The 23,636-nt window shown below is 43.2% G+C and overlaps 1 protein-coding gene across 4 annotated transcripts in view; it reads right to left on the minus strand.

The window, feature by feature from the left end:
• Nucleotides 1–837: 837 nt before the first annotated feature.
• LOC147210884 (protein FAM184A-like) overlaps nucleotides 838–23,636 on the minus strand; it is a 31,616-nt gene continuing 8,817 nt past the window's right edge. Inside the window, exons 5-24 of one of the 4 annotated variants that reach the window (XM_086117847.1) lie at nucleotides 23,206–23,412; nucleotides 21,626–21,799; nucleotides 21,374–21,535; nucleotides 20,174–20,309; nucleotides 18,797–18,978; nucleotides 18,531–18,716; nucleotides 15,204–15,326; nucleotides 14,552–14,713; nucleotides 14,143–14,264; nucleotides 13,845–13,995; nucleotides 10,646–10,760; nucleotides 10,111–10,208; nucleotides 8,647–8,800; nucleotides 8,074–8,201; nucleotides 7,810–7,994; nucleotides 7,276–7,422; nucleotides 7,055–7,172; nucleotides 6,850–6,954; nucleotides 6,344–6,469; nucleotides 838–4,283 (exon numbers count right to left, since the gene is read on the minus strand). In XM_086117847.1, the coding sequence (XP_085973973.1) occupies nucleotides 4,275–4,283; nucleotides 6,344–6,469; nucleotides 6,850–6,954; nucleotides 7,055–7,172; nucleotides 7,276–7,422; nucleotides 7,810–7,994; nucleotides 8,074–8,201; nucleotides 8,647–8,800; nucleotides 10,111–10,208; nucleotides 10,646–10,760; nucleotides 13,845–13,995; nucleotides 14,143–14,264; nucleotides 14,552–14,713; nucleotides 15,204–15,326; nucleotides 18,531–18,716; nucleotides 18,797–18,978; nucleotides 20,174–20,309; nucleotides 21,374–21,535; nucleotides 21,626–21,799; nucleotides 23,206–23,412 (2,790 nt within the window). In that variant the 3' untranslated portion in view covers nucleotides 838–4,274. Of the gene's footprint in view, nucleotides 6,470–6,849; nucleotides 6,955–7,054; nucleotides 7,173–7,275; nucleotides 7,423–7,809; nucleotides 7,995–8,073; nucleotides 8,202–8,646; nucleotides 8,801–10,110; nucleotides 10,209–10,645; nucleotides 10,761–13,844; nucleotides 13,996–14,142; nucleotides 14,265–14,551; nucleotides 14,714–15,203; nucleotides 15,327–18,530; nucleotides 18,717–18,796; nucleotides 18,979–20,173; nucleotides 20,310–21,373; nucleotides 21,536–21,625; nucleotides 21,800–23,205; nucleotides 23,413–23,636 lie in introns of all 4 variants that reach the window. The other 3 variants (XM_086117864.1, XM_086117855.1, XM_086117839.1) reach the window with 3 other exon arrangements.

A 23,636-nucleotide genomic window follows, 5' to 3' on the forward strand; every position in this document is an offset into this window, starting at 1 on the left:
TTACTTACGGCAAACATACATCACATTCTCCCAAATTTGCACGCTCTCAAGAGCGAGAAGACCTAAAAATGGCGGCCTCCATTAACCAGTACACAAAGACACATGTTGCTAAATACAATCATTAAGGGCTGCAATTTGCCCAATATCCTTCCATCCATTTTCTAATCCGCTTTATCCTCACAAGGGTCGCAGGGGTGCTGGAGCCTATCCCAGCTGTCTCCGGGCAGTAGACGGGGGACACCCTGAACCATTTGCGAGCCAATCGCAGGGCACTCAGAGATGAACAACCATCCGTGCTCACACTCACACCGAGGGACAATTTAGAGTGTTCCATCAACCTGGCATGCATGTTTTTGGAATGTGGGAGTAAACCGGAGTACCCGGAGAAAAACCACGCAGGCATGTGGAGAACATGCAACCTCCACACCAAGAAGGCTGGAGCCCGGAATCAAACCTCTCCGCTGGGAGGCGGACATGATTTGCATAACATTAATTCCCTAAATGCATGGCAATTCTGGTTTATAAATTAGTCTACAGCAAAAACGTTTCATCATTTCATGACTACGGTTGACTTACCTTGAAGTTGTTTTACACTGTTGGCGGCACACCATTTTGCTTATGTAGCAACAGGCTGGTGACTTTCAAGTCACATGAAATAACAAGCAAAGCAATAGAACTTACCAGGGCAGAAACGTACATTGATGTTTGTTACATTCTCCGAATTGTTCTGACTGTTGATCTTTAGCCTAGCAAAGAAACCACATCAGCACAATTGTGTTTGGGTTATTTTCTTCCTTGCCTCAAAACGATCTAACACACCAAACAAGACACCAAAGGTCACAATCATTGTTTTACTGTTTGGTAACATACAACAGAAATGATATAAATATAAACATTGTTATAATCGTTGTACATTTACATCGAGACAAACAAACATATACAAGTCACAAGGACGATCCACTTTGAACTCCGCTCAAAATGCAAACTTGGGCAGATGTATCAGCACCAATGTCGGGTTGAGTCGTGACAACGACCAGAATCACCACATTTTTACAGTTTGACAACAAGGAGTTCAAAGTGAATGGAAGCAAGCCTTGGACCGCACTTTGTATAACACCACACAAATAAAAGACGCCAATTATCCAAAGGAGTCGCTCTTAATGGTTCACGGGCGGCCAACCAGTGGCAGTGTTGGATCATTTTCCTTGAGTCGCACCTCAGCTGTTCCATTTTCAGAAGACTTTCACAGGACTCAGCGTCGAATGCTCCCACAGGTAAATACAGCGTACTGTATATATTCAACGGCAAGTGAATGAATGTTCGCTTAAAGTGTCACTTTAGCTTGGAAGAAACGTTAGATCACAATGACAGTGCCTTCAGCCGGAAGACGATGGATGTCAACTAGCGCAGAAAATGAAATCGGGGTAAGTAAAGATTTTGAAAACCAAAGACAAAATCTCAAGTGTACCACTGACACTTGATCTTTCCTAACTCGTACAGTCAGTGTATAGGGGTGTTCACACGGCACACATTTGCTCCGGCGCTGTATCGATGTATTTGGTTGCGATATATTTTACACCGCAGCAAATTTTGTGGAGCGTTCACACGTACAAAGCCGCTGAGCGTGTCAGCACCGGCACAGCGTCGGTGCAGCCCCACTTACGTTCACACGGCAGTTTCTGCAGCGGAGCAAAACGACAGAAAACAAATGAGCCGTCGTGTTGGTTCTTTTTAAAACTTATACACAACTCAAACGACTACTGTACAGGCACGTCCTTTTCCTTCTCGGTCTCCGTGCCTTCTGCTCGAGAGTGACCGCCCCCGAAAACGTAAATCAACGATGACTTCAATGACACTCAGAAAAGCGCCAAACAGAAAATCAAGAGAGGAAATCACAAAATAAATTATATATGGGGAGCGGGGGGTTGTGAACACACAACAAAGGAACAAAATACACAAACAACTCCGAGACAGTCCAGTTTCCTACAAAAGGAAAGATGTTACCAGCGAAGTCTTGTCGTTATTAAACAAACACTTCACGGAAATCCGACAGAGCACGAAGGCAACGCATTCTAGCCGTACGTAATCAACTCTTCACAAGCATTTGCTCTGGAGGAAATTTAACCTAGTTGCGTTCATATGTGCAAATTTACATCGGTGCTTCTTTGCAAACGAGCATTTGCTCTGGAGCAAATTGAAATTTTCTCCGGTGTAAACTGTTTTCCGGGGCTACGCCGGAGCTAATTTGCATGTGTGAACGCTCTACTGGGGCAGCCCCGGCGTAGCACCGGACCAAATCTTGCCGTGTGAACACCCCTACTGTTTCGAGGTTGGGACATTTGTGAACATCTGAAAACATTTGACCACAACAGAAGATTACATTTATGTACAAAAATGTTTCATGTGCTTCTTGGTCTGAACAAAGTCAACAATGCTCAGAAGACAAACGGTTAACTTTCCATCCATGCGGAAAAGGAAAATAAAAAATTCAGAGCAATTCGATGCAAAGAAGTCATCCCACAGGAACCGAACGAGAAATGTCGTCACAGCTCAGTTGCTGTCATCACAGTGTGCAAAGTGGAACCAAACAATTGTGGTTCAGTGTTGGGGTGTAGGACACAATACAATCTTCTGTATTCGTTGTGTTGTTCTCGATTGCACCGAAAGTTCAGACAAAAATAATGTATTTGATAAGCATGACGATGCTCAGTAACATGCTCAGGTTGACTGGTTCAATGTCCAAAATGACACCAGAACCATCACAACAGATACATTCTCATATCCATTTTTTTTAAGCTTATGAAGAAACCTTTCAGATCTCTCTCGGGCTTGTTGCTACTTTGCTACAGAAAGGGGAAACCCCAAAAGTGTGCCAGATGGAAGCTGTACAGGGTCAGAAAAAGGGTGACGGTCCATTTCTGTCCCTCAAGGTGCAATCAAAATTGACCACACCCCAGACTGGATATGGCTAATTATTGGACTCTCAGGTGCCCTTTATAGGAACAAAAAGTTACAGGCAGATTCACGTTTAAAGCCATTGTGCCCTTCAAGGTACAATGAGTAACTGAGTGTGGAAGAAAACAGGAGATGAGGTGATAGTTGCTGGTGCAGGCAAAACAAGTTGAACATAAAACGTGATCTTGGGAGGGAGCGCGGCAGTGATGGGGAATCATCTTCCTGCAATCTGAAAGTTCACCACCAGATTGCACTCAAAATTCACATCACTCAGTTCATATGCCACTGTGTGATCTTTTGCACATGGAACGATGCCAATTATAAATGGAATCATTTTCTTTTCCTCCTTTCTAGATGACTCACTTCTCTTCCCGTAATAACAATAAAACGAATCGCCCGGGTACATGATGATCATGCAGTTGGAAACTGTGCAGGATACTGTTATGGACGTCATGGACTTGCACACAAAAAGACGCACAAGAACAGTGCAAACCTTCAAGTGTTATTTTTTTTTTAAGTGGGTGGTACACCAAGAAAAAAAAAGAGACATTTCAAGTGAGCAACAGCAGCATTATAAGAGTGTTTCTGTTTTCGCATGCTCTATGGCCTGGAGTGCAGACATGAGACACATAGTAAACAAGTTCAATGTGCCTTCTGTGGAACCTGATCGATTAAAGCCTGAAACGCTTCAGAAAAGGTCAACAGCAATCCACATTATCAGCGATAGAACTTCTTCTCTAGATGTCTCTGGCCCGTTGGCAGACCATAGAAAAACAGTTGTTTGGTACACTATAAATATTATAATTGTAAAAAATATAAAATAAAATAAAAAGCCACTTTGTCAATGATTTCCCCTCCCCAGGCTGCTGAGGTGCCTCACAGTGAGCTCAGAGGTTGCACTCAATGTGCAGTCAATGCAATGAGACAGCAAACTAAAATTGGGCAGAGTGGCACTGAAAAGATTCCTGCTTATCACCTCAGATTTCGTCGCGTCCAAGAGATCGTATTTTCTGATCCGAATGGATCTTAACCAGTCTCTAATAACAGAATGAGGAGAAATATTCTTGTCGAGCTTATCCGGTCCCGTGAACTTTTGTGAGGCTTGACTGGAAGTTACATTACAGTTCTGCTACTCTGGCAAAATCTTCAATTGAATCGTTGTCCAAATTTAGTCATGTCCCATTGCATCCCCGTTTAACGGAATTGCATTTGGCCATCAGAAAGAGAAGTGGTGAGCATACAGCGCCTCTTTTTTTGCAGTGTAATCTTTGCTTTTCCCTGTCTCCATTGCTTTGTGGTCTGACGCCGCTGCATTTGCCTCATGAAGGCTACAGGAGGGAATAAAAACATCCATTAAAATGACTGGGAGGGGTGACACAGTGTCGCTTTGATAAATATTGCCAAACATAGACACACGCGCACATCTTCAGATTGGTCGCAGTTGTCGTATCAGAGCACTGCGTTACATGCAGAGCATACACCAAGCTAATATGTGACTGCATTCTTTTATGAAAACACACACACACACACACACACACACACACACACACACACACAGTGTGGAAGTCTACCTCCAGGATCACCAACAACACAAACATGCCAAAAAGACACACCACCAAAGCACATTTATAAACAGACTCATAGGTCCACACGTGCAGCTGTGTGTGCTCTTGAGTGGACGTACCCTGGCAAAATTTGTGTGTGTGTGTGTGTGTGTGTGTGTGTGTGCACTTTGTAATTTTGAGGAACATTTATTTTCGGTAGGGTCCTGAGAGAAATGTGCAGAGCTTTCTCAAGAGTTCAGAAAATGTTTTGACTCTTTATACACATCCATCCATCCATTTTCCGATCCACTTGTCCTCACAAGGGTCTCAGGGGTGCTGGAGCCTATCCCAGCCGTCTTCGGGCAGTAGGCGGGGGATACCCTGAACCGGTTGCCAGCCAATCGCAGGGCACACAGAGACGAACAACCATCCACGCTCACACTCACGCCTAGGGACAATTTAGAGTGTTCAATCAGCCTGCCATGCATGTTTTTGGAATGTGGGAGGAAACCGGAATACCCGGAGAAAACCTACGCAGGCCCGGGGAGAACATGCAAACTCCACACAGGGAGGCCGGAGCTGGAATTGAACCCGGTACCTCTGCACTGTGAGGTCGACGCGCTAACCACTGGACCACCGGGCCACCCTCTTTATACACAAACCCAAATTACAATCAAAAAGTCATGGAAGCATATACTGCATCCTTAACAGGCCATTTAAACCTGTGTGCGTAGAACAAACATTCAAGGGTTGCTAAACATCTGATCAGGACCATTTGGGTGATCTCAGTTGTCATTGCAATTTTAAAATGGCACGCAAAATTACGTAACATATGGCTTCACTTGACCCCCGAATCCGAGATAATAGAAACATTTTCTCCATGATCGTCAGTGTTTCACAAATGTTGCCAGGGTGTGTAAATTTATTAGCACAGCTGGATAACCTACTGATGCAAAATAGTGTAGTTCAGCAGATTTAACGTTCTTTATGCTTATATGTTTTTTGTAGCTGAATATTACTCAGATTTATTTTTGTCCTGATGAGTCAGATTTTAGTTTGTCCTTCACAGTTTCCATAATGGATGCTCATAGGTCCAGTCTGAGAAAAACAATTTACAGACGTTATCTAGAGTCTGACATTTGCAGCCTGTGCACTATTGTTGCTTTCAATTTGAATTTCTACTGGAACTGATTTGTAAGCTTGGCCTCCTTTTCCGAGCAACTAAAATGAGAGTGGGATTTGAAGCCTGTTCCTCAAAAGCGGTAATGGTCATCTGACGGACAGAATTAGAAAGTAAAAGCATAATGACTCCAAAAATGGTTGCTATAACGTTTATGATTTTTCTCAAATGATAACAATTTCTCTTCAAATCCATTGTTAGAAGAGCGAGTTCCTTTTTGTCTCATTTCAACTCTGATTCCTCCCAATGAAGAATTACGTGACAAGAATGAGGTGAGTCCGCATAAGGGGCCTCGTTTAAGGGCTGGGGATGACGGTAACACAGTGATGGATGAAAGGGGTCAGGGTGGTTGTAAAGAAAACGGAAGAAAATGGGAGGTGGCTGGTGACCAGGAGCGGGGCACCAAAACACGGCCGCCGCATCATCGCAAGGCAGCTGAGGCAGCAAGTCACATGAGTTCTCACCTCCTACAACTTGCCTGATGCTGCGGCTCCTGAGGATGAGGAGAATGGGCAAGCGCATGACTTGGCAGGGGATGAGGAGGAAAAGGTGGCGGATGCTGAGGGATGTGAGGGAGAGGACGGAGGATGGGCGGAGGTTTCTTAAGCCGGGGGAGGGCGCGTTGGAGGGGGGAGTGGGGAGGCGCAAATGGGCCCGGTCCTACCTCCTCCACTTCCCGACCCTCCGCTTCCTCGCTCGCACGACTCACGGCGGGAGGGCTGACGAATCGGAGAGCTGACTGGCTAGGAAAGCTGGCCAAGCGTTGATCTGATTGGCTGCCTGGTTTCGGCTACACACAAACATAGAAAGGCGTGTCGGGGTGCGGGGGGATACTGCATGGTAAGCAAGACAGCAATTTTGTATGGAGGTGGCGTTCCAATGAAGCATGCCGGCTAGCATTTAATTATAATAATATTGCAGTTGTGACTGACCACGCAACACGTTGATTTCTTTGCTACTTGTCTGTGGGCCTAAGACATATGGGATCAATGGACTCATGCTACCAAAAATGGTGCTTTGTACAGTCAAGGTTACAATCACAACACATTAGTTTTGTAACGCATGCAACATCTGCAAAAACATGCGCAAACATTCAGATACACTGCAGAACAGACACACTCTCACTTTGTCATCGAGCACAGACTGATGATGTCCAACACACCCACTGACCTTGATAAGAGGGTTGATGACCCCAACATTGGCACTGGAGTTGAAGACCTTGCTGAAGCTCGTCTCTCTGTTGACCAGCTCCAATTGATAAAACTTTTTGTCATCCTGTTTAAAATATATATCTTTATACAGTACATATAACACCAGAAACAAAGTGTCTTGCACAAAACAAACATTAGGACACAACAGAATTCAACTGACTCACCACCAGCTTTTTGACCAAAGCCTCTCTCTCTGTGACCATCTCACGGAGCTCTGCGATAAGATGCAGATCTTCAGGTCGGCTCTCTCGGTTCCTCAACTTCTCTTCTGTCCCCTCCAGACTGGATAAGGAGACATTTAACCAATGAGGAAAGAGACAAAACAAGAGGCAAGCATGATGGGAGGAAGGGGGAAACACGCAGAGGTGTTCTTTCTGGTTCTTACATTATTTGCAATGCAGTAATCTTGTCTTTGAGAACCTCCTGAGCTTTGTTGAAGTCTGCCAACATGATATGAGTCTCTCTGTGATGGACCACACTGAGCTCTCCCAGTTCCCTCTCTTGCCTCTTTGCAAAGTCTTGCTCATGAGCCCTGCAAAAACACATGTAATATTTAAGTGAACTCCATCAAAACAGATCCTCACACTGCTTACAGCTCAATCAATCAATCAACCAACCAATCAACCAATCAATCAACCTGCTTTATTGGCAGACTCAGGGTCCAGGCAGGAAAGCACTTCGATACTAATACAGAGATATACAAATACTGTGGAGCCTTGAGATATAATTTCATTTCGATCGGTTACCATTCTCACAAACCAAAACAACTTTCCCCATTGAAATGAATGGAAACACGCTTAATATGTTCCAGCCTCGCCCCCCAAAAAACCCCAAGCAGATGTAGTCAAAAAATTAGATTTTGGCCTTCAAAGTAATCTTATGTACTTGTTCAGTTCATAGATGAGTTAGCATGCGCTACCTTATCTGATGATTAGCTTCACTGCGGACCCGAAGCAACTCTTTGCCTTTCAACTCTAGCTCACGAGTCAAGGTGTCAATGGTCTCGTTCAAAGAATGGATCTCATGGTCCAGATCTGTGATGCGGTTGTTTCGAGAACACACATCCGCCTGCAAGTCTGAGATACGAACCAGCAGCTCTTGCTCCTGCAGAACACGGAGGGTGGGAAAATCGTGTTGAACTTCCCAGAAGTTGCAAACTACCTAAAAATGAGTTTCAAGTTACTTGCTGCCGGCTATGCTCCATGGCCTTCTCCAGTTCCCGTTTGGCAGTCGAATTTTCTTTCAGGTGGATCTGCTTTAGATGCTCGATGGCGGTCGCGTGGAGGTGGTTGAGCTCAGCACGGAGTGACGCTGCCACAAAGAGTGGTCATCGAGAGAAAACCTTAGTCGCCTTTTAAAACAATAAGTGAATCACTACAATCAGAAGCCACCAGAAAGATTTAAAGTTTCTATTTGAAACAGGGAAGCGCAATGTCACACGTTGATGACATTTGACAAATACAGTGAACCCACAGCAGGGGATACAGTATGTTCCGGATCCAGCTGCATATTTATACAGCACACTGTGAAAACCCATAAAAATGATTTTTAGTCACTGCAGTTTTCCACAATATAGAAATACATTCCACTCAACAATCCACACTGGCAGGATCCGGCTCGTGATCTAGAAGGGAACATCGGAAACACTGAGCTTCTGAACATATTGCCGCATGGATCAGATTTCATATGGAATCACCATCCATGTCCACCCATTGCAGACGGGAAATCGCAAACTGTGTTAACATGTAGCAATTACCCAGTTTGGCTTTGCCCTCGTCTTCCAGTTCAAATCGCAGCGTCTGCAGCTCTTGGTCTGACTGCTGTCTGAGGATGTCCAAGGTCCTCCTGTGGGCCTCCTTCAGAGCATGAACCTCCTCCCTCTGCTCCTGCTTCAGACGCTCCTCCAGGGCCTGGCATTGACAGGGAGCGAGAGGAGGAAGAAATTGGTAAGCAACTGAAAAACATCCCAATGACACCAGAAACCTTATAGACAAGATGATCAAGAATATAGTCGGTGAGGCTAGACTAAGATAAAATAAGCCTTTATTCGTCCAGCAATACAGAAATTCCTGTTTTATAGCAACAAAATGGAAAATAATGGCAGCGCATCACGGTAACGATTTTTTGATTTTTTACAACATCCATTTCCATCTATCTCAGCCCTCAGGAACCAAAATAATCATTTTTAGTCCACTCAAAATCATTTTGTTCAACGGGGCAATGAATATCTCATTAATTATTCTTTGTGCATGAAATGTTTCTGCCAGGATTGTATTATTGTAGCACATTAGTCATGATGCCAACAATGAGCCAATGGGCACCTTCAATTTTTTGGAACCATTTAGCAGAGAAATGAGGAAAATTAAAACGGGAAAACGCTTGACTTACTCTGTCCATTCTCTGCAGGGTTTGGTCATTTCCTCACAGGCTCGTAATTGATTCTCTCGCTTTCCACAAAGAAATTGATTTTTGTGGGATAAATTGATTAACTTGGTTCAGCCTTGGCAAAAGCAACTGCTCAACACTATAATTTCCTCTGCGGAGGAAATGACTTGAGATAATGTTGTGCTTCAGCGCTTGTATGTTTCAGTTTGGTCAAAAGCAATTCCTATATCCACACCTTTATCCAGATGCTTTGTTTATTATTATTCTGCTGATGAATGAATCACTTTTTATCTGAAAGATGAAGATGATTCTGATTTTGGGAACAAAAATTTGTCCAAAAATGTACCGCTGATTTTTGCAACTGTGTGTATAGAGATGCAAACAAATATGCATGTTGGACCACATGGAAAGTTTGAAAACATCAGCCCCTGACACTTGTTTCACCGAGTGGCACGGAATTGGGTGGTGTGTCAATCTTAATCAGACTCATGAAAATGTCCAAAGGACCCATGCCCAAAATTAAAGAAGAATTCTCACATTTTGGTTTGAAGTGGCCATTTTGAGTGGATTCCAGCAGATATCATATGCAAATTGCCACGCTTTTATGGCTAAATCAACTAAACCAAATACAGTACTGATCATTACATCCGGGATCCACATGCTTTAAAAAGATGCGAGGGGGGCAATAGTTTGACAACTCCTTGTTGTCAAGCTATTTATCCTAAGGTTTGCCATTTCACAAAGTTTAAATGACTGCGGTGACTAAAAACAACTACACCACTTTTCACCTCACACATGCTCTTTGCCCCTTTTGTAGTGTGCATGTGTATTGTACCCGGATCTGGTGCTGCCGAGCCTCCTCCATCGTGCTCAGTGCGCAACAGTGAGCCTCTTGTAGTCGATGTTCCCTCCTCTGATGTTCTCTCTGCATCTCTAGGAAACATAAACATGGCGGTAAACAATCACACGTTCATACACTAATCGGGACATGCATGGCATCAGCAGATCGGAAGCACCAGAACCCCTGCAAGAGAACCTTATTAAAGGCACCGTATGTCTACAAATATGCATATACATGAATACAATTACACCTGCGATATTTTCTGTATATTACACATTAACCTGGAGTTTAAAACTAAATAAAAGGCACGATTATGGAGAAATGCAGCGAAATGGCAAGAACCAAGGCAGAACTATGATGGGCAATTTGAATGCTGAAGAGGGCCACGATTTTTCATCAGTGCTGCTGGGGGAGGCCCACGTAGGACCACGTACTTCCTATCAGCACAACTCAGACATGTCTGTCATCTAGTGGTGAATGGTGATATTAGAACTTAATATGACACTGTGATGTCATGAGACTGGTGTACCTTTGAGTTGCTGGCCGAGCAGCTCCCTCTCCTGGCTGAACTGAGATTGCAACTGCTGGAGGGCCGACTGCGACTGGGACAGCTGCAACTCCAGAGACTGCTTCAACAGAGAGATCTACAGCACACCAAGATGACACTGCATGTGAATACAATACTGGGAGCCAAAATGTGACGCGCGTGTGTGTGTGTGTTGGGCTTAAGTTTTCAGACTCTCACCACTCGGTTGGCCATGTTTATTTTTTTTGTCATGGTATGAGAGAAATAGTAATCATGAACTGCTTCATATATTGTACATTATGTGACATTGTGGGGGTGAGGGGGGGGGGGTTGCATAATATTGATGGTTTGTATAAGTGCAATGTAAAACTGGCGGTTTTAAATGGTGGATTCAATCAGGAAAGTCTACCCTGATGGCCTAGTGTACCAAAAATACAGCCTGCTGCAACAAACATGTCATCGTGGTGATGCCAACAGTATGATAGAAGCCACTCATCTCAAAATATTGATAGGTTCTCATTGAGTGCGAAAGTACTGTGTTGTTTTGAGGAGATACTGTGACTATTAGACGCAGTAAATGGCATGACTCTCCTCCATCCGCTGGCAGTTAAATCCCCTGCAGGATTTAGTGCAGCAGGATGGAAATGGGGAGCTGTAGGGTTAGATGGCTTTAACAAGACGAGGAAGAGGAGTGCGACTGAATGGGATTAGCTGGAACTGGATAAGGCAATAGGGATGACCACCAACGGGCAATTGTCTTGTCTGTGTTTGTTGCCATTACGACATTGTGAAAGCACAAGGGTAAGAAGTTCTGTTTTGATTGGTTTTTGGTAGTTGTTTTCCTTTATTAAATTTTGCTGAGGTTCCAACCTATATTATTATATTATTATATATATATTTTCTTTGCTGCTACTGCACTAAGGCCAAGTAGGTCAGCGATTAAGCAGCTCTGCAGATGGAACTGCAACAAGAAGATCAAATTGTCATGTTTAAGAGTGTATGGCCTTGGCTGAGGTTGTTGCAGTGATTCACAACCCAGTTTCTTTAACATCCTCAAGGAACAGATGTCTAAAACCCTGAATAGTAAAAAGCTGCATTTGACTGAACCTTCGGGACATAACATAGGTATATATTTGATTTGATTTGATTTAACTTTTTATTAGGTCTCCTATAGGAGAAACTTGTCTCGGAGGACAGTCCCTCTGTGCTGCTACATACATTGAGCAAAAAACATACACACACACAGCACAACATAAATATTTTGACTTGCTGCAAAGATTTTTTTCGTTTCTAAAATGTCAAATTTACGACCAGTGCATTATGATCAGAAACAATATCAATAAAATGAAGTGAGTTAATTTAAATTTTATGTTATGGCAGGAAATATTGTCCCACTCCAGTAGGTCGAAGTAATATAGTACCATTGAAAAAAATGTTTCTGGGTGTTTTATAGATTATTTGTACCACAAGTCAATTGAAGTTTATGTTTATCGTTGCAGTAGAGTAGAACTGCACTCTATCATATTCAAGGGCATTTATCATTTTCTGGGTGCATTATTTTGCTATTTTAGGCATCACAATCCTTTCCTTTGCTCTGACTGTCTCAATGATAAGCCGCTCTCGCACAACTCTAATTGCCCCACGGGGATAAATCAAGTTTTCTGAATCTGAATCTGAATCAATGAGTAGAATAAATTTTGATTGTGTTAAATTGTGCAGGAGTATCTAATACTGGGAGTATAGATTTTGTAGGAAATATTTTAAGCGCTGACTGCAGCTGCCATCAGTAGTTGCTGCCTACAACTTGCCACAAAGTGTCTACATCCGAGGCCAAGGGCGTCTTGGCAGAAATCACAAAGAGTCACTCTTGGCGCTTCCGGTTTGTGACTCAGCAGAGTGCTGACGTAGTCAGTGGCGGGACGCTCAACATTCGGAGTGACTCGAGCAATGCCTGCTTCCATAACTTGGTCGCAAATTAAGGTTTTTGCTTGTGATTACGGCTACAATTATGCGTATAGTGTTGCTTATGGGTGAGGAGAGTGGCGGGGATTACACTGTTTTCTCGACTGCTGCTGGCAAAAAACATGAAAAAACAAATAGCAGAGGGGGTTCATTTACTGTTGTAGGGGGAATGACGTCGATTGCGCAAAAGAGGCAAAAGTTGTTCACAGCACCACTGTCAAACACATTCGGCCATGCACCAAAGTCGCTGAGAGAAGGAACTTGCCATACAGTTGGAGTTGTGGACATCAATTGCTGAGCAGATCAGTCAATTAAAGCGGTGGAGGTGATCGCAAACGGCTAAAGGTCACGTGGTGCTAGTGGATGTTAATTTACTTGGCATCATTTTTAAATATTCAACTTTATTTATTTATATAATGTGTGTGTGTGTGCATAAATAAGAGTTTTATAAATATGAAAGTTCTGTTTGATTGTTCGGGTGGGCGCTCTGGAGCTTCCAACATAAGATATCTGAATGAATGAAAGCAAAATAGGAAGGTTTGGTAGCAGCGCCGCCTGTTTAAATAATTTAAAAAACCCCAATCTCTGATATTAAAAAAAAAAAGCGACATAACATCCATTCATCCATTTTCCGAACTGCTTTATCGTCAAAAGTTTTGTGCTGGAGTCAATCCCAGCCGTTTTCAGGCAGTAGGGGACAGCCTGAACCGGTTGCCAGCCAATCACAGGGCACACAGAGACGAACAACTATCTGCGCTCACACTCACACCTAGGGACAATTTTGAGTGTTCAATCAGCCTGCCATGCATGTTTTTAGAATGTGGGAGGAAACCGGAGTACCCGGAGAAAACCCACGCAGGCACGGGGCCAATATAAACTCCACACAGGAAGGCCGGAGCCGGAATCCACGACCTCTGTACTGTGTGGCCTACGCGCTAACCACTGGACCACTGGGCCGCCCGCCACGTAACATAAACATAAATACTTTTCCACACAATGATTTCCATTTTCTCTACTTTTCCAGACCTACAAATTTACAATATTAAAATCCACACTTGACCAAACCTATATTGGAACCCTGTAAAGCTCTTCAACAAATAAAGGACGGTTACGAGCGATAGATTCGTTCAGAGCTTCAAGTAATCCGTGCTACCCCACACTGTGACTCTACGTATAAATATTTTGTGACATCACTGAACAGCTAACTAGCCATGACATCGCATGACATTTGGAGTTTCACCTGTTCGAGCAGGTCCTCCACCTTCCTCTGCCAGCCTTCCCTGGCGGCCATCATTTCCAGCTCCTTCTGCTGGGACAGTTGAGTCAAGGCTGCCTGCTTGTCAGCGTCGTATTCCTCGCTCAGCTCCTCCCTCAACAATCGCACTTCTTCACTAAAGAGGGAAGCACATTATTTTTTAATTTGTCCCTTATGGTTCGAAAAATATGGTAAGTCTCTAGTACTCGGATAGTAGTTCTTCTTGACCTCTGTAGAACAGACTGATGACAAAGAGGCTCTTTGTGTCCGTTTATTGATTTACCGAAGCGCTTCTCTCCACTTTTGTTCCAGGTTGTCGGCCATCTTGTCCATCTTCTGCTTCTCCTCGGTTCGGATGGACATCACTCGGGCTTCATGCTGCTGTTTCTGGGTCTCAATCTCCTCCTACAAGCACAGAGGTGGTGTTTATGTACACATCAAATAAACATTGCGGTTTTGTTGCCGTACTGCAGTTCTACAGTGCGCTCACGCTCCATGTCCCCTTCTCTCTATAAGCAGGGTTCTCGGCGCATAATGGCTCCATCAACATTAGCTCACACGTGTCTCAGCACTTTCTGCTTTGCAAATGTTCATTTCTTGTTTTCAAAAATCTTCTGCGTCATCATCTTCACTTTCGTCTGCAGCTTTAATTCTCCATGACGTGCCGGGCTTAAAGCGCTCGTCCTGCTCACCTGCAGATCTGTTAGCAGGTTGCTAGTCTCGCGAACCCGAGCTCTGGTGGCGTCCAGCTCTATCTTGAGCTTCTCCTGTGTTTCTTTCAAGCAGGTGATCTGGTTCTGTGCTGAGCTCACGTTCTGGTCTCGCTCCCTCACCAGCTCCTGCAGGTGGGACACCTGCAATGGTGGCAGTTAAAGTACAAATACAACTATCACTGCACTTAGGTGGATTTTTCAGATGCATGTACTTTGTGTATTTATTCTTCTGGACTCAACATGCCCTCCTCAACATGAAAACAAATATTGCTATTTTCTACTACTTCCTTTGACAAAATAGGCATGTTACTTTTTTCAGTCTCTGCACACGATGACACAATGTAAAAACTAGTAAATAGAAAAAGGTCAAGTCAAACATGGTTGAAATCCAGGGTTGTAATAGTTTTGGATTTTCTTATTATCGTTAGTTTTCATTTCGTTTGGACTTTTTTACTTAACTTAATAAGAGAGCGTAACTATTTTGTGGTCAGTCTATAAGATAATTGTATGAATGACTGGGAAAAGAAAGTTGTTCACTTTTGTACATCAGAACTTTTATGCAGTTAAATGAGTTGAATCAACACTTGAGGAATCCACCCAAAAAAGGAAGTTGAATTCTTCAGATTCGTACCTCTTGATTGGCCATGTTGAGCTTGGCAGAGAGCTCCTCTTTCAAGTTGTCCAGTTGCTGCCGCACTCGGTCTCGCTGCTCCTCCAGAGACAGGCGTTTTATCTCAAACTCCTGACTCATTTTCTGGGGAGGAGATTCAGAGCTAGAAGAGACTCCGCAGATCAAGTGTTTACACTTGAAAGAAGCAGATCTAAAACGGGAGGACTGTGTGGGGATTCTGGGCACAGGGGGTGGAAGAAAAATGGGAAAAGAGGATTGGAAGTTTTGTTGTTATTTTTTTTGTTGTTGATTCCATTGGAGTGATGGTTTGCTTTGCAATTTATTTCGTTTTGTTCTTTAGTCTTTTGTCATAAAAATGAGTACAATCATTACTAGAGGAGCAATGAATCAAAATTCTTGAATGTTTATTTGATGGATAGGACAAAAAAAAAAAAAAGCTAAACTCGTTTTAAAAACATTGGTGGGGGTTTTCACGCTCACTTTGTTGACTTATTTCAAGGAATCTTGCCAATTTAAATTTTCTAATATTCTATTGGCAGACTAATTGGTCAACAAGGTTTTGCTAAATGTTTTAATCAGAGATGCAAGTAAATTTTTAAAAATTGTTTTTTTTTTTTTGGTGCTGATTGTGAATCTGGCCTTGTTTTTTCTCAAGCACATCAGATTTTCATAATAACAAAAACAACAATGGTGATGTGATAATAATAATAATAATAATGTATGTACTATAGTAATATATTTACTGGTAGTCATATTTATGAATTAAGGGCTCGGGTGAGCAACAGATTTTTTTCCTGAAACGTCAAAATCTGTAATGCGGAAGCTTTTGCGACTCAAATTTAAAAACACTTATAAAAAACTTAATACACTACAAAACAATATATTTATTTTTGAATAGCATCAAAAACCATCTCTGACTAAAACTTGATGTTGACGTGTGTATAGTTGCTTCAATTAAGTCACATATCCTTCATTCCATTATGTTTTTCTTGCGATTTTAAGATTCAATTTTGATTTTGCAGTGTGTCACCATTTGCTCTTTACCAGTTTATGTGCCACAAGCCAGCTTCATGATGTCCAAGGATGACAGTTCTTCTTTTTCATATTTGGTCACAAATGTTCAATTAAATACGCGGGCAGTGGGTTTTCTGTATGCTGATCACAAATTCTTTCTCCTTTCGGAGGATGAAAGCTTTAACAATCTGCATGACAGGTGGTGTTAGCCTCATCTGACAGAGAGCGCACATCAACATTCACATGGCAGATCCAGTTCTCCTCAAGGACCAGTGAATGATTCGACACGGCCAATAAAGCTGCCACCTGTAGGCGGATCCAAGAAATTCTGCTGCAGTCTCTATGGGGCTTCGGTGAACTGGATTTGGAATTAATAGAGCATGAGAAATTAGTAGGATTGCGTTCAAAACTTTTTAATATCTTGCTAGCAGGGATTAAAAGTTTCTGGCCGATCAAATCCCCGCTTTGTAAATGACCACTTCTACATAGTCTCCATCTCTGCCCTCCTCCAGCCCCTTTTATTTGTGTCGGGGGGGGGAACAGGCACCCACCTAAAGATGACAAGGCACAGCCTATATGAATGATTTTTCACATCCACTGTCTCCATTCATCCTGTCCCTCTCTCCAATTCTTTCAGGAAATCTTTCATCTGACACCCACACGCTTGCACAATGCTCGGAAGCAGGATTTAATATCTGTGGAAAATCCACCAATATGCAGTCAGCTCCAATCAGCCTTTGGAGCCAAAGAGTGGAGAGAAGGGCGCATAATACTAAAAAGATAAATCCCCTCTGAAGTCTAATGGTTTGTGTATATGAAGGTGAGCTGGTTTTCTGCAGCTAACAACCCTGACAGCGCTACGCGGCGCGCAAGCAAAGCAAACTCATGCGGCAAACCTGCCAACAGTCCTGCAAACGAACGTGCGGGTACACAATGCGCGTATTTGCGTTTAAAAAAACGGAGGGTGAGCACGGGGTTGTTTGGCCTAATTAAAACTGCGCAGCCCCAAGTGGGGGGTGTGCCTTTCTTAGCCGTACATTTCTCTCAAACAAGGTTTTGCTGAAAGGCAAACATTAATTGCTGATGTTCCTGAACAGCTGAGAGAGATGGAAAAGCCCGCGGCTGCTGGTCTTAATTACTTCGTATGAAAGTTGGTACCTGCCAGATTTCATCACCATCACCCAGCGATGGGATCAATTCACGCATGTGCAAGTCTCAAGATTAATCTCCAAATTGAGTCACCTTGCAATTACCGGAAGCATCTGGTTTTCTTCACCCTGTTCCTTTTCCAAGCACACAGCTTATGTTCCAGACCACAACTAGACTGTTCTCTGGTTGCCTTAAAAGGTATTTCACCTCTCATCATTTCATTTTCATCGCATTTCATTTAAATTTATAGTGGACTGAGTACAGCGTTTCTGGCTTTCTTTGCTTGAGAGTATCGACACTTGTTGTTTTGCATCTTCACTGGCAGCATGTTTACAACTGCCCCGTTTTTATTGACCGGAGATTATGGGCACCATTAGATTCTCCGCACTTGTTTAAGACGCTACATCTACAACCATGAGTAGCTTCACCAACATGGAGGAAGAGATATGGAGAGAGATAAGAGCAGGCGCTAAAATATAGTAAAAAAAAAGCATGAGAGATGACTGAAGGGAACAGTAACATTGAAACAACGCTATACAGTATGTGTGTTACTCGCCAACAGACAATATTCAGCTGTTAATAAAACGACAGTTGCTTTTTTTGCAGACGGCTGTGATGTGCAGGACTTGCCCGTAAATACACTGGACGTTCGGGAAAATTAACATATTTTCCTGAAATGGCCACACCGCATCTGGCCGCCAACAGAAGTGAAGTCAGTTCCAACTAGAAATGCTTTTATATCCAAGGTAAAAACCACACGATTCCATATTTCTTTGATAAAGGTCTTTCAAGCATTTTAAACATTGATTTCCCTTATCGGTCTTTTTCGTAATTTCAGAAAGCTACTTTTTATTTCTGTCCTTCACTTTTACATGTCTTTAAATGTTTTGTTTGGAAATGCATTTTAACATGGTCAATTTAGGTTCTTTTAGGAATTTTACGAAGGCACTTTTACTCTCATGCCTTTGAATGCTGTTGCATTTTGGAAATGCTTTTAGGTGTTGCGCTTTCGGTTGTGCGAAGCGCACTGCATTGCCTAGTGGATGAAACGTCCGATCTAAGTAAAGTTGCCTCGTCTTGCCTTACGTGTAGCACTTTATACAACTGCGGTTGTTGCAAAGTCGCAGTGAGTCCAGTCGCCGTCTGTAGCATCAGCGGACTCACCATCATAAGAAGCTTCTTCTCTTCCTCTTTCTCCTGTTGAGCCTCCTCCCTCATGGCTCGGTGTTTCTCCTCCATTTCCTCCAAGGCCCTGACCTGCGCCTCCTTGTAGCGACGCATCTCCTCCTCATAGTGAGCTCTTAGTATGGAGAGCTCTTTCTCGTAGCCCTGGTGCTCCTCACGCAGAGACTGAAGGGAAGAGGAAGCTGTTGATATGACCAAAGGAGCTTGCACTCCCACCCTCTACTTCTTGAGATTTGAAAAAGCACCTGCTCCAGTTTCAGCACTTGCTGTTTGTGCTGCTCGCCGGCCACCTGGTTCTGGTTAAGCAGGGCCTCCCTCTCCTGCTCCAGCCTGCCAATCTTCTCCTTCAGCCGACTCTGCTCTTGGTCCAGGTTCTTGATGGATGCCTCGTGGGCCATCTGGGTGGCCTGTAGGGAGCCGATCTGACCTGGGAAACATCAAAACAAGCAAATTTACAACTACCGCTGTATATTCGTGGCATTTCAGAAGACGGTTTATTGGTATAAGACCCACAAAATTAGGTACGACTGCAAAATCTAATGGTATCCACCTGCCCGTCCATTTTCAATCCTCCTCATTAGGGTCGCGGGTAAGTGGAATATCTTTGAGCTGACTTTGGATGCGACATCTTGGACTGGTGATGAATGAGATCCAATATTTTTACAGTGGTTCCATCAGATACGAGTGGCCCGACTTACAAGTTTGTCAAATTAGCGACTGTCGTTGCTGTAATTATTATTATTTTTGCTTTGACTGACATTTGTACAAAATGAACTCAACTCAACTAACTTACCAGCAAGCAGCAGGTTGGCAAATAGTGAATAATTCTTTAAAAAAAAATGATAAAAACAAGAAAGAAAAAAAAACATGCCCAGTTTAAGTTACTGTCAAATGAAACAAAACAACTATCAGTGCATATTGTGTATTTCAAGCAACTACGTAACAAAAACAATGTCTGTTGATGACAGAAACATTTTGAGAGCTGTAAAGAAAGAAGCAAATGCAACTGCTAGTGACATCAGCAACAACCTCCATCGGGCAAGACTGAAGGTCATGTACATAAAAGCACAGATTCTACACCTCTGCAAGAACAGCATGCTGGAATTTGTACACAAATGAGCTTCAACAATTCTGGGACATAATTTTATGGACTGATGAGAAAAAAGCTTTACCAAAGTGATGGAAAAGGCTCAAAGTGCTTAGGATCCAGAAAATACAAGCTAATGTGTGAAACTCAGTCCAGTGGAAGTCCTGCCAAGGCTTGGGTTTGGGGCTGCCACACTAATCTTCATTGATGATGTAAGACGACGCAAGATAATAACCCAAACCGGAGAGTCAAACAACAAAGGAACATGATGCGAGCGCTCAGAAGACATGCTCTTTTTCTCCATCTCTCCCTCTCTCTCTCTCTCTCTCTCTCGCTGCAATGCTGATTTAATTTCGATTAATATTTCCCACCTATTTGTACCTCAAGACTGTATGTCAAAATGTGTAAAAAGCAAACACGACAAAGTGAGCTAGCCGAAAACATTTGCATCAACAACGGCATTTTATGTATACGTAGCTCTTGTGTTGAAAAAAATGCATTCAGTGAGTGTGTGTGCTTCGGGCAGGTGGCTCACTAGCTTTGTGGAGGATTTCCGTTGCTTGCTGCTGCACTCGTTCCCTGCAGCCCTCCAGCTCATACTCGGTGTCTTTCAGCTGCATCACCCAAATCTCACCATCCTGAATGGCTTCTTCCAGCTGCTTGTGCAGGTTCTGCAGCGCACAGTGGATGAAAAATTGAAGACTTCAGCCAGCTCCTCCTCATCCCAGTTTGCTTGTATTCCTTTGCCTGGTTGCCTTCAGTCTTTGTCAATTTATTGTCAGTTCTGTTGTTAGTCACGCCGATCGAGTCATGTTACAGTTCCTTTGTTGTGAGTGCATTTCTTTGTACCTCCATGTTTTGGACTGATTTTGAGTGTTTTGTTTCAAGTACATAACTTGTTTGCCTTTTTCCCATTATTGAAAAGTATACTCAAAATCCTCTTTTGAGACTTTTGTACTCCTCCTGCCTTGTTTCCTTGTTTCCCTGCATTTGCCAACAGCAATACCTCAATTACCCAATCCTGACACTAGTTTTAAGCATTCCATAATCTCTTTTCTCTCGGTCCCATGATGCACTTCTTGTTGTAGCAGGCTTTAAAATGAACAAGTAACTCAGGAAAACAAGGGGGGCTACGATTTTTTTCCATGACTGCACATTGAATATACAGCTCAATTACGGGGAAAAAAACCCCCCAAAACATGTGCACATGAAAGTTTTCCTCTTGATTTACTTATATAGTGCTCATGCACTACTTTTTCTAAACTAAGAGAGATCGCGGTGGCTTGACTTTAATGCCTACAAAACAATGTGTTGCCAGTTACATGGCGTGCCGACATCAAACAATTCCTTTAAATAAGGTCATGGATGGCGAATATTGCTCTCTGAATTTGTTGCTGTCATCATTAATGCTCCGGTGCTCATGTTCCTCCATGTTGTTGCAGTCCCAGGATTTTGTTCCCTTTAATCTGCCAAGAACTCACTCACTCAGTCTGACTTTACCTCGCTCTACTTCCATCTTTTTTTTTACGTCATCTCGCCATCCGCCGAGGCCAAACAAAGAAACAAGTATATTTTGGCAAAATTAGGAGTAGAAAGTACAGATATCCGTTTTCAAAAGTAGGGGTTAAAATTCAAAAGGGATCAGAAAAATAGCCACTCAAGTGCAGATACCTCGAAAATCTTGTATTTGTGCTTTACTGCTTCCCACTACTGCGATTATGTATTCATTCTTCACCTTGATGGTTCCCTCAGCATTAACCAGTGATGTCTGCAGTCTGTTGGTCTTGTCCCGGTTATCTCGCGCATCCTCCTGGGCCCTCTGAAGCTCATTCCTCAGCTTTGAGAGTGAGCGCTGCAGTGCCGCCTCCTGCGCCTGGAACTCTTTTCGAAGTTCAACCTGAGAACACGCAGGTGATTACGGTCAGATTCAAACCTTCAGCACAAGGTGCTGCATGTGTGTTGAGGAAGGGGGCGCGTGTGGTTCTACCTCGGTCCTTTTCCAGGCGAGCAGGTTTTCGGTGGTGAGCTGGTGCGTCCTGGTCATGGCCTCCAGCTCCCGCTCGTAGTACTCCTGAGCCTTGGCCAGTTTGGCCTCATACTCCTCAACCACCCGAACCTTGTCCTTGGTCAGCCCTTCCACCCTCTCCATTAAAGACTCCACCTGTGTGATAAAGAAAAAAAGAAGAAGAAAACTTTAGTTTTTTTTTTAAATCTCAAATTTAAATCCTCACGACTGCCAAAACACACAGTTGAACAATGAAGGGCTATATGATTTTAAAAAGGGAGTGTGCTGTAATAGCGATTCTTTTTCTCCCCACAATATTGTGATTGTTATATTAAATATGCAATTTTTTTTCCTAGGTGCTGTTCCCATGTAGAGTATTTTATTTACAACCCCGAGCAATAAACTAATCTGCATTAGAACAAAAAACATATCAGATTTATTAGGCATAAATGCTCTGGTTTTATATGTTAGGCTTAGGCTACAATACAGTGATCCCTTGCTATTTCGCGGTTCATTTATGCGGCTTTGGTGCATCGCGGATTCTTTCATTCATAAATTTTGTTATTATTATTATTTTTTTAAAGTCGCAAAAATCAGTGCTAAGTGTTGTTTACTATGCATGCTCGCGTGTGGCACTCTGCTCAAGCACGGAAGGTCCACGTGGGGCACGCATGGGCCACACAGGTGAGTGTATGTGTGTTGCTGAGAGAAAGAGAGAGACAGAGAGAGGAGGCTTATAAGAACAGAAGCAGGTCTCTTTCATCCTTAAATGTCTTAATTGACTAATCATAAACACGTCTGATGCACAAGCTGGATCGCTGGCCTGTGTGTGGGGGGGAGACAGAGGGAGAGAGAGAGAGAGACTTATAAGAACAAAAGCAGGTCTCTCCATCCTCAATTGTCTGAACAACCTTAATTGACTAATCATAAACACGTCTGCTGCACTCGGGAGATAGCTGGCCTGTGTGTGTGTGTGTGTATGTGTGTGTGTGTGTGTGCGCGGGCGCTCCTCTGCTCAAGTGCAAAGGCCCACGTGGGGCATTATATATATATATATATATATATATGTTAATTGGTCTCTACTTCGCGGATTTTCGTTTATCACGGGTGGTTTTGGGTCCCATTAACTGCGATAAACGAGGGATTACTGTAAAGACAAATGAACCATGAATTAAGATGAAAGATGTTCTATTTATCGACTTTAAGTTATTAAACACTCTGACTTGCAGTCTTTCAAGTGTTCGCTACGACAACTTCACAAAATTCTACCCGGCAAGTGTGGTGTAAATACTGTTTTTGTATGTCCTAAATCAGATTGTAAGAATAATGCAAACAAATCTGTGGCTTTATCACTTGATAAGAAAGAAAAAAATGTGAATCAAAGAGCGGGATGACATGCAACAATTCACATCTGCACAACAACAAAACCCCTACGCTTGTTGAAATAATAAATCAAGCCACCAAAACCGCAATTACCCCGTTAAGTAGCTTGCCGCATAAACTGTCTCCAAAATGGCAAAGTTAGTGAGCGTCAATCTCTTCTCTCTTCTTTTCTGTCCCACCTCTTGTCTATGGAGCTCAGCCAATTTCTCCTGGTCTTCGGTGGAAGTGGCGCTCTGGTTCTGCTGGTTGTTTAGGAGTTCCTCCACCTCATGGCGGTGGTTGGACCTCAGCTCCTCCAGCGCTCGCCGCTTATCCGCCTCAAACTGGGCCTGAGCCTGGCTGAATGCCCGCAGCTTCTCCTCAAAATCCCGACGCATCTCCTCCACCTAGTGAGATCACGGAAAATATTCTATTCTATTTGGTGGCGTGCGAGCTGTGCCGAGCCCAACTCCCGCAGTCGTTCACTCCAAATTTACAACATCTTTTACCGTGAATATCTCGACATAAGCCGACATGAACAAATCATTGCAGCTTCTCTGCAGCCCCTGATACAAGAAACCTGACACATAGACGAATCACACAGACATGAGTTTGAAAAAGGAAAGAAAAA

The sequence above is a fragment of the Hippocampus guttulatus genome, chromosome 1, assembly GCF_054856545.1.
Source record: "Hippocampus guttulatus isolate MCC_2025c chromosome 1, RoL_Hgut_1.0, whole genome shotgun sequence".
Classification (NCBI taxonomy): Eukaryota; Metazoa; Chordata; class Actinopteri; order Syngnathiformes; family Syngnathidae; genus Hippocampus; species Hippocampus guttulatus.